The 11,696-nt window shown below is 41.4% G+C and overlaps 1 protein-coding gene across 1 annotated transcript; it reads left to right on the top strand.

Moving 5' to 3' along the window:
- The first annotated feature begins 96 nt into the window (after nucleotides 1–96).
- Nucleotides 97–3,646, top strand: LOC113026963 (poly(U)-specific endoribonuclease-C). The gene is given in 7 exon segments (XM_075410378.1): nucleotides 97–199; nucleotides 326–382; nucleotides 479–578; nucleotides 1,951–2,062; nucleotides 2,153–2,354; nucleotides 2,983–3,133; nucleotides 3,211–3,646. Coding segments are annotated over 7 exon segments (897 nt in total). The 5' UTR covers nucleotides 97–188; the 3' UTR covers nucleotides 3,475–3,646.
- The last annotated feature ends 8,050 nt before the right edge of the window (nucleotides 3,647–11,696 follow it).

Genomic DNA, 11,696 nt, shown 5'->3' with positions numbered 1-11,696 from the left:
AGTTCATGCAAAACTATAGAGAGAGGCTGTGCCCTGAAACGAGGCGCCATCTGGTGGTTAAAAGTGGGTCTCAGTCTCAGAAAGGCCCCTGCAAGATTGGGTGGAGGCTGGACCTTTAGACAGACAGGCTGTGTGTGAGTCCTCTGCTGCAGTCCAGGCTGAAACAGTGGACACTTTCATTTGGCGTCATGTCTGCGAGGTTTGTATTTTTATTTACTGACTGAAGATTTGTTTGTTTACGTTGTTGCACAGGCAGCTGAATACAGGTCAGAACTTTGCTGCTTTTCCCATGTATAAAATATGTTTTCACATCTGTTATGTGCAGGTTGTTCTGTGGATTTCTGCTCCTTGCAGTGTTCCTCAGTGGACTGAATGGATCAAGGTACAGTGGTATAAACCAAACTCTGCTGATGTTTCCTCTATTTGCGTGTGCATCTGCCAGATGTTTGCATAGCCTGTCTGACACTTTCTATAACAGACCAGCTGTAAACCAGGAGCTCTCCACTATTTTCAATGAGCTGTGGAGTTTGGATGTGAATCGCATGACACCTGTGATAGACTACACGATCTCTATTCAGGTGAGAAATCTTTTCTAGTTTATCTAGCGCCTGCTATGTAGTGATGGGTCGTTCGCGAACGAAATGGCTCTTAGAGCCGGCTCTTTGACGTGAACGACGCGAGCCGGCTCCTTATCGCGAGCTGTCACGTGGGTTTTTTTTTTTTTTCTTTCTCTCAGCCTCTCTCGCACTTTTTTCCCGTTTCACTCTGCACGCGAGCCTTGTGCTTTACGCTGGGCAGAGGGGGGAGGGGCGGTAGTTACACTCAGTAGCACAGGAACAGAGCCAGAGAGAGAGAAAGAGAGGCAGGGACAACAACATTAGAAAGGTATAGTAATCATCCACAACTATTTTCGGTTGCAGATGATAAAGGATTGAGAAAGTTTATTCATGCAGGTCCATATGACAGAGAATATGCATGTTCTTTTAGTTTTCATATTATAATTTATATTTAATTGTGTTGTGGTTTGCAGTGTTTTGTGTTCTTTTCACTTTAAATTTGTGAAAGGAAAAAGCTGAAAATTAAAATAGTTAAAAGTTGAAATGTGAATAGTTGATTTTTGTATTATATGATTTATTTATTACATTTTATGTGGAGTGAATAAATAAAAGTATATTTATGGTGGCCCCTAGAGACAAAGCACATACAAACTTCAAATCACGTACGAACTCTGAAGCATGTACAAACTCCAAAACACGTAAAAACACGTACAAACTCCAAAACACGTAAAAACTCCAAAACACGTAAAAACACGTACAAACTCCGAAGCACGTAAAAACTCAGAAGCATATAAAAACTCAGAAGCACATAAAAACTCAAAACACGTACAAAAGACAACAGAAGTGCTCCAGGATGCTGGGCGCAGTGTTGAGCCTTTGTTATCTTGTGGCTACACAAGCCAGCAAGTACCAACGACCGGATTTGGTGTGTGGTAATAACAGGTAAATGAACTTTTTTTTAAATTATTTGAATATATATATATGAGTGCCTGTGTATAAATACACAAACAATACACACATGCTTTCAATTGTGTAATTTAAGTGATCTAGTAGCTCTGCTTTGGAAGTTCAGTTAATGCTAGAAATGTGTTTTGGAGTTTGTACGTGTTTTGTCTCTAGGGGCCACCGCATATATTTATATATAAACATATATAAATAAAACCACTTGTTTTTACGTTAGTAATTCCTTTTGTGCATAATTTTATATTATTGTTAATAATAAATTAATTAAAGCAACAAAACAACCTGAAGAGCCGGTTCGGAGCCGAAAGAGCCGGCTCTTTTTAGTGAGCCGAACCGAAAGAGCCGGATCTCTAAAAAGAGCCGGAAATCCCATCACTACTGCTATGTCTTGTGTTTGTACAAAGAAGTGTTCTGTGTTTGAATTGCCTAGGGTAGAGCAAGCTTTGTAAGTCAGGGCATCCACACGGTGCAGGATCAAGCCTCGCAGCCGCTCTTCTCCAACGTTAATGAGAGCAAACTGAGAAATATAACCACTTTCTCTAGTAAGTGTGTAGTTGTGAGCACTCTGAGCTTAAACATTCAGATCGTGTTTGCAGTCATCACTGTAATAAATGGGATTTGTGGGCTCACAGGCTTTATGACACTGCTGGACAACTATGAGCGGTCTACTGGCGTGACGGAACAAGTCACCACAGAGGAGCTCACAGAGATGGATCTCTTCTTGGACGCCGTCTTAGAGACAAAAGTCATGAAGGTATGCGTCACAACAAGCTCTGTCGAGCAGAAAGTTTACATTTGAGCACTTCAGTTACTCCATTCTGTTGGAGAAACCTGGTAGTTTCAGTCTGAATGTCTCCTCACAGCAACAAGACAATTGTTTTTGGTATTGCACAACTTTCTATTGTTTCCTACAGTTCATGGTTTTGAGGCTGCAGCTGAACTCTAGAAGGAGTTTTATGTTCTTCCTGTTGCACTGCTGCTCTGCACACATTACTTCAAGACATTACAGAGGCAAAATAACATCTGTGTGCAGCTGTGGAATGTCGCTCTGGCCTCAGCGGTCTCCCAGAAGGGGATCACTGCAGGAATGTGGACATGATGTACTTTTTGTAGGTGGAAGAAACCCCACGCTTTTCAGTGATCTCAGCGGGGGGACATGAGACAAATTCCTCACAATAACCCCTCCAACAGCGGAGATGCTGTGCTTTTCTCTTCAGAAATAGCACAGCATCTCCTCCTCTCCTCTGGGCACACTCAGGTTTGCAACCATGAAGAAGCCAGAAAGGAAATGGAGGAGGATGTCAGATATTAGAGGATTTCTTTTCACAAAGTTTAAATGAGAAATCAAAAAAAAGAATCTTTAATAACACAGCTAAAGTGAGATTCTGCAACACTATAATTTAATATGCATTTCTTTGGTAAGAAGTATGTGTGTTTCTGTTCTTAAATTGATCATCACCAGCCTGGACTCCAGTGGATTTGAACATGTGTTTGTTGGCGAGACAAAATCAGGAACAGAAATCATTGGTTTTCACAACTGGGTCCAGTTCTACCTGCAAGAGAAAAACCAACACTTGGACTACAAAGGATATAAAGCCAGGGAGCATGATTTGGTAAGAATAACAGTTCACCAGACAGAAGAGATTCATTTCCTTCGCTGGTAACATAAACATTCATGCTTTTGTCACAGCCTGATCAAGATGACCACGTTCTCAACCTCCAGTTCAGCTGGCACGGTGTGGTGAAGCCCGTTGGCAGCGCCTTCATCGGCACCAGCCCCGAGTTTGAGATGGCCGTCTTCCTCATGAACACGGAGAGAAGCACCACAGTTGTAGTCAACATTGACCAGTGTCAGATGGAGCTGGTGGTGATCAGACACGGGCGCTCACTCGGGACGGCGTACCCCAAACTGCTCAGCAGCAACAGCAGACATGTCAGGCAGCACGCGCACTGATGTGATCCATCATTTTATTCACTTCTGATAAAAACTAATCTTTGTTCAGCAATACGTGGCCTCATTGATAAGGAACTGACCTGCCTAATGTACTGCAAAGGACATTTACATGTATTTCAAGATCACTGTGACCTCAGTAGCTTTAAATAAAATGTTATTTTGGAGTTCAACATTTTTATTTTGCACAGGTTTTTTTTTTTTTTAGAAAACAAGTCTTTCAAGGCATTTACATTTATTCAATGTAATATATATAGAACATAGAACTGTGGCATGACCCTTGTGGGGACAGTAAAAGCGAACAAAAGCGAGATCCCGCAAGTGATGAAAAGTAAAGAAAATCATGTGTCCTTCCTCCCTGATGAGTCTTCAAAAAAGAAGGTTGTCCTGCTCCTGTCATCCATGCACATACAACCAAGCATAGGACCCACTGAAAACCTGAAATGATTGGATTTTCAAACCAAGCAAAGGTGGTGTTGATACTTTTCACCAGATGTGCACTCATATGGCTGTGGAAGAAAAACCAAGAAATGGCCCCCTTTTGTCTTCTATGGCATGATCATTGTTGGTGTGAACTCGTGGATCATTCACAATAAGAATGCAGTGAACAGAGGTGACAACCAAATGCAGAGGAGGCATTATATGCAGGCTTTGGCACCGGCACTTATCAAACCATTGGCAGAGCAGAGGCTCCCCTCTTCAAATCTGACACGTCAACTCACAGTCCTGATCTGTAGCATGCCCGACATCCCTACCCTTGTCACTCTTGCAGGTAAGGCAGGTCCAGCAGTAGAAGAAAGTAGCATTCCCTTAGTGAGGTGTGCTGACTGCCCCGCAGGCTTGGACAGGAAGTGTGTCCATGCCATTATTACCCTGCGTGTACTGACAGCATGTAAGGAATGGGTAAGTAAGAGTGGTCCTAGAATTTGCATGTTATCCTTATTGAGGGCAGTGCTTATGGATAAATATCACAAAGTGGTGATTACCAGGGGAATTCATAGGGTGAAGAAAATATTTTAGTCAATTGATCATTTTCACCCACTCAAAAATGCCATGTTTTGTTTCTCTCTCCTGCAACTGTTCGCATGTAGAACACCAACTTTCCAGTGTCATTATATTTTGTTTAGGAATTTTTTATTCTCATATTCCTAATTTTTCAGTAATTTTGGAGCATTTCTTTAGGGTCCCCCCATGACATTTGTTTTGTTAGACATGTTGAAAATACCACAGTTGAAGACAAAAGAAGACCACTCTAATTTTTTGTCATAATTTGATATATTTCTGATGTTAGTGATGGTGTTACTCTTTATACAGGGAGTGCAGAATTATTAGGCAAGTTGTATTTTTGAGGAATAATTTTATTATTGAACAACAACCATGTTCTCAATGAACCCAAAAAACTCATTAATATCAAAGCTGAATGTTTTTGGAAGTTGTTTTTAGTTTGTGAGGAGAAAGGCAAAGGAACTCAGACTCAAGATATCTTTTACATGTGCACACATGGACGATCCCCCCTCATCCCCCGATCCATCCTGCAGCAACGTGTGCAGGACAGAATGAGACAGAGGAAAGACCGCCCAGGGCTTTCAGAGCTCTCTTTATTTATACTCAAAACAGTTTCCAAGGAAGTAGGAGTGGCATGTATGGAATTGATAATTTTCCTTAAAAGGAGAATATTATATGATTTATTTATTACATTTTATGTGGAGTGAAAAAATAAAAGTATATGTACAGTGGCCCCTACAGACAAAGCACATACAAACTTCAAATCACGTACAAGCTTTGCCAGTCCAGATTATCAATATTCAGGAATTGTCCTAAACCACAGCGACCCCCTGACTATTGGACTATCGTTTTGGGCTGTTTTTAAATGCATCGACCACCATCAACAACGAGCAAAATCAGGAAATTGATGCCATAAGAATGACTGTTATGCAACACCGAGTTGCCCTGGACATGATCTTGGCAGAAAAGGGCAGACTGTGTGTTTTGTTCAATACAACTTGTTGCACATATATTCCAGACAATGTGCATTCTGATAATATGACAAATGCTCTACAATTACTTAGAAATGTCCAACAGGCACAGGTAACCGATTGGGCAAATTCACAAAGCAATTGGTGGGATTGGTTTATGAGCGGCTCATGGAAAACATTGATGTTTAAGGTTTTGATGTTTTTTGGCCTAATACTTATCATGTTTTGTATCTTTACTACATGCATTATCCCCTGTGAAAGAGGAATGGTATCAAGAATGATATCCTAATCTCTCGTTGCATATGTCACTGTGCCAGACGAGGAGGAAGGAAAAGACGATGAGTATGAAACTAATGTAATGAATGATTGTGTTTGAATGATACACATTTTATGACGACCAGACCGAAAGCACTCAAAATGTAGGGTCTGTGTCTGAAACACATTGATGTCAAATCAAATCACTTTTTATTGTCACATCACATGTGCAGGCACACTGGCACAGCACATGCGAGTGAAATTCTTGTGTGCGAGCCCCACAAGCAACAGAGATGTGCAAACACAACAACACAAACGAGCAAAATACAAGAATGGCCAACCTGAAACTAATAAATATATGTACAATATATAATAGTGTATGCATTTCTGGATGTGTATACTAAATATTTTCCTACGTGTGTGTGTGTGTGTGTATACACATTTTTACAAATTAATAGTAAAAAAATAAAATAAAATAATAATAATAAAATATATAAAATATACAGAGTTGAATATGTGCAAAACAAGTGGCATTTATATACAGTGTGAAGTGCATAATGTTGAAGTTCCAGTAGTGAAGCTGAGGTGTCTATGACGTGTTCAGCAGTCTGATGGCCTGATGGAAAAAGCTGTCTCTCAGTCTGCTGGTACGGGACCGGATGCTGCAGAACCTCCTTCCTGATGGAAGCAGTCTGAACAGTTTATGGCTGGGGTGACTGGAGTCCTTGATGATCCTCCCCGCTTTCCTCAGGCACCGCTTCCTGTAGATGTCTTGGAGGGAGGGAAGCTCACCTCCAATTATCCGTTCAGAGCACCGCACTACTCGCTGGAGAGCTTTGCAGTTGTAGGCGGTGCTGTTGCCATACCAGGTGGTGATGCATCCAGTGAGGATGCTCTCAATGGCACAGCGATAGAAGGTCCTGAGGATGCGGGGGCTCATGCCGAATCTTTTCAGTCTCCTGAGAAAGAAGAGGCGCTGCTGCGCCTTCTTCACTGTTTTGTTTGTGTGTACTGACCACGTAAGATCCTCAGCCAGGTGTACGCCAAGGAACCGGAAGCTGCTCACTCTCTCCACAGCAGCGCCGTTGATGGTGATGGGGGTGTGTACTTCTCTGCACCTCCGGAAGTCCACTATCAACTCCTTTGTCTTTGCGACGTTGAGGGTGAGATGGTTGTCTTGACACCAGTGGGTCAGGGCGCTGACCTCCTCCCTGTAAGCCGTCTCATCACCGTTGGTGATAAGACCCACCACTGTAGTGTCGTCCGCAAACTTCACAATGATGTTGGAGCTGTTAGTGGCTGTGCAGTCGTAGGTGTAGAGTGAGTACAGGAGAGGGCTCAGTACACACCCCTGTGGAGCACCAGTGTTCAGTGTGATGGGGGATGTATCTCTTTAATTTCAGCTACAAACAGGAGAGAATGATGAAAGATTTTTAATTTTGTTTTTATGCTTAGTTGTAGCTTTATTAAAGGAAGAAGAGGATGTGAATTGGAGCCAACACAGGGAGAGAGGAATTGAAGCCATATGTGTAAAAGGAATGTGGTGACATCCGGTTTTAAACAGACAGACTGGCGCTCTCCCTCTCTTTCTCTCCTTTTATGGAGAATGTCTGCATTTCTATACATACCAAGTTATCTCCTGTTTCAGCTGACAAGCGAACAGTTTCTCCTTTTAAGGAAAATTATCAGTTCCATACATGCCACTCCTACTTCCTTGGAAACTGTTTTGAGTATAAATAAAGAGAGCTCTGAAAGCCCTGGGCGGTCTTTCCTCTGTCTCATTCTGTCCTGCACACGTTGCTGCAGGATGGATCGGGGGATGAGGGGGGATCGTCCATGTGTGCACATGTAAAAGATATCTTGAGTCTGAGTTCCTTTGCCTTTCTCCTCACAAACTAAAAACAACTTCCAAAAACATTCAGCTTTGATATTAATGAGTTTTTTGGGTTCATTGAGAACATGGTTGTTGTTCAATAATAAAATTATTCCTCAAAAATACAACTTGCCTAATAATTCTGCACTCCCTGTATAAAGAGTAACACCATCACTAACATCAGAAATATATCAAATTATGACAAAAAATTAGAGTGGTCTTCTTTTGTTTTCAACTGTGGTATTTTCAACATGTCTAACAAAACAAATGTCATGGGGGGACCCTAAAGAAATGCTCCAAAATTACTGAAAAATTAGGAATATGAGAATAAAAAATTCCTAAACAAAACATAATGACACTGGAAAGTTGGTGTTCTACATGCGAACAGCTGCAGGAGAGAGAAACAAAACATGGCATTTTTGAGTGGGTGAAAATGATCAATTGACTAAAATATTTTCTTCACTCTATGAATTCCCCTGGTAATCACCACTTTGTGATATTTATCCATAAGCACTGCCCTCAATAAGGATAACATGCAAATTCTAGGACCACTCTTACTTACCCATTCCTTATATGCTGTCAGTACACGCAGGGTAATAATGGCATGGACACACTTCCTGTCCAAGCCTGCGGGGCAGTCAGCACACCTCACTAAGGGAATGCTACTTTCTTCTACTGCTGGTCCTGCCTTACCTGCAAGAGTGACAAGGGTAGGGATGTTGAGCATGCTACAGATCAGGACTGTAAGTTGACGTGTCAGATTTGAAGAAGGGAGCCTCTTATAATGCCTCCTCTGCATTTGGTTGTCACCTCTGTTCACTGCATTCTTATTGTGAATGATCCACGAGTTCACACCAACAATGATCATGCCATAGAAGACGCAAAGGGGCCATTTCTTGGTTTTTGTCACGGTCCGCTGTGACAGACCGTGTGGAGAGTGCGTGGAGGACTCAGGTGCAGACACGAGTGACACGGGAGTAAACTTTAAACAAAAGCGAGCCTTTTATTGTGGCTGGTAACGCAAGAGAAACAAACAAGAATAAGGGCAGCTCAAAAGCAATAACTAAACAGAAACCTAAACTGGGAATGAACTAAGGTAAGGCTATGAATACAACAGACCGGGCATGGAAACATGGAGGGTGGGAACACAGACGACGCGACACAGACTACATGAAACACAGAGACTAAATACACAAGAGGGATGATCAGGGGAAGTGGCCACACATGGGAACACAGCTGACACAGATAAACATAACAAGACATGGCAGGAGTAAACAACACTGACGGGAGACTGTCAAAGTAAAACAGGAAGTACACAGAGGTGCAAACAGGAGGAGAGAGAGAGCACGGGCATAGTGGGCTGGGGAAACATGGAATGAAACACGAGGGGAGATGAGGGCTCACAGATACATCGAGGGGCACACAGGGGATAAGAGTCACAAGGGGAAGTCAAATAAGGAACATCATAACAGGACAACTCAGGAAACATGACCTAAATAAGGAACGAAATACAAAAACACAAGGAACTGAGAATACTGGGCCCGTATGGCCCAGGACCATGACAGTTTTTCTTCCACAGCCATATGAGTGCACATCTGGTCCACAGTTTCATTTAATTGATTCAACTGCAAGTATATCTGATGAATAGCCTCATCCTTGTGCTCCAGTTTTGACTGGTCCTTTTCCCTTTGAAACTTCAAGTCCTGAATTTCAAACTTGAGGTTGCTCAGTGTGAGCTTGTCCTGGTCTATCTCTTGCTGGAGGCTTTTGAGCTCTGCAGTTAGTTTCTCATATTTTTCCTTCATCACAGTGGATTCCTTCTCCTTTTATTGTTTATTTTATTTTCACTTGCTGAATACGGGACAGACTTGACTGGGGGAAAGAAAGGGAGAAAGAAAGAGGGAAAGAGAAACAGCTGAGAAGAGGGACGGGGGAAAAGGGCAAAAAACAAAAACCAACAGAATGGGCAGAAAAAAAAATGCACATATCGATCACCTGGATCACCTGTTGAGAAAGAAAAAAAGAGAACAAGCAGAAGAAAACAAGAGTAATATAATAAACAACATCACAATGATATATGGGAATATGACAGTAAATACTAAATATTAAACATTATTGTGCAGCACATAAGATCAACAGAACACAGTGTGCTTTGAGGTAGGAGCCAAAAAGGGTGTACGTGTTTTGGAGTTTGTACGTGTTTTGGAGTTTGTACGTGCTTCAGAGTTCGTACGTGATTTGAAGTTTGTATGTGCTTTGTCTGTAGGGGCCACTGTACATATACTTTTATTTTTTCACTCCACATAAAATGTAATAAATAAATCATATAATATTCTCCTTTTAAGGAAAATTATCAATTCCATACATGCCACTCCTACTTCCTTGGAAACTGTTTTGAGTATAAATAAAGAGAGCTCTGAAAGCCCTGGGCGGTCTTTCCTCTGTCTCATTCTGTCCTGCACACGTTGCTGCAGGATGGATCGGGGGATGAGGGGGGATCGTCCATGTGTGCACATGTAAAAGATATCTTGAGTCTGAGTTCCTTTGCCTTTCTCCTCACAAACTAAAAACAACCTCCAAAAACATTCAGCTTTGATATTAATGAGTTTTTTGGGTTCATTGAGAACATGGTTGTTGTTCAATAATAAAATTATTCCTCAAAAATACAACTTGCCTAATAATTCTGCACTCCCTGTATAAAGAGTAACACCATCACTAACATCAGAAATATATCAAATTATGACAAAAAATTAGAGTGGTCTTCTTTTGTTTTCAACTGTGGTATTTTCAACATGTCTAACAAAACAAATGTCATGGGGGGACCCTAAAGAAATGCTCCAAAATTACTGAAAAATTAGGAATATGAGAATAAAAAATTCCTAAACAAAACATAATGACACTGGAAAGTTGGTGTTCTACATGCGAACAGCTGCAGGAGAGAGAAACAAAACATGGCATTTTTGAGTGGGTGAAAATGATCAATTGACTAAAATATTTTCTTCACTCTATGAATTCCCCTGGTAATCACCACTTTGTGATATTTATCCATAAGCACTGCCCTCAATAAGGATAACATGCAAATTCTAGGACCACTCTTACTTACCCATTCCTTATATGCTGTCAGTACACGCAGGGTAATAATGGCATGGACACACTTCCTGTCCAAGCCTGCGGGGCAGTCAGCACACCTCACTAAGGGAATGCTACTTTCTTCTACTGCTGGTCCTGCCTTACCTGCAAGAGTGACAAGGGTAGGGATGTTGAGCATGCTACAGATCAGGACTGTAAGTTGACGTGTCAGATTTGAAGAAGGGAGCCTCTTATAATGCCTCCTCTGCATTTGGTTGTCACCTCTGTTCACTGCATTCTTATTGTGAATGATCCACGAGTTCACACCAACAATGATCATGCCATAGAAGACGCAAAGGGGCCATTTCTTGGTTTTTCTTCCACAGCCATATGAGTGCACATCTGGTCCACAGTTTCATTTAATTGATTCAACTGCAAGTATATCTGATGAATAGCCTCATCCTTGTGCTCCAGTTTTGACTGGTCCTTTTCCCTTTGAAACTTCAAGTCCTGAATTTCAAACTTGAGGTTGCTCAGTGTGAGCTTGTCCTGGTCTATCTCTTGCTGGAGGCTTTTGAGCTCTGCAGTTAGTTTCTCATATTTTTCCTTCATCACAGTGGATTCCTTCTCCTTTTATTGTTTATTTTATTTTCACTTGCTGAATACGGGACAGACTTGACTGGGGGAAAGAAAGGGAGAAAGAAAGAGGGAAAGAGAAACAGCTGAGAAGAGGGACGGGGGAAAAGGGCAAAAAACAAAAACCAACAGAATGGGCAGAAAAAAAAATGCATATATCGATCACCTGGATCACCTGTTGAGAAAGAAAAAAAGAGAACAAGCAGAAGAAAACAAGAGTAATATAATAAACAACATCACAATGATATATGGGAATATGACAGTAAATACTAAATATTAAACATTATTGTGCAGCACATAAGATCAACAGAACACAGTGTGCTTTGAGGTAGGAGCCAAAAAGGGTGTACGTGTTTTGGAGTTTGTACGTGTTTTTACGTGTTTTGGAGTTTGTACGTGCTTCAGAGTTCGTACGC

Source organism: Astatotilapia calliptera, chromosome 7, assembly GCF_900246225.1.
Source record: "Astatotilapia calliptera chromosome 7, fAstCal1.2, whole genome shotgun sequence".
Lineage (NCBI taxonomy): Eukaryota > Metazoa > Chordata > Actinopteri > Cichliformes > Cichlidae > Astatotilapia > Astatotilapia calliptera.
Note: the sequence above shows the minus strand (reverse complement) of the source record. Positions and strands in the feature narration are given on the sequence as shown.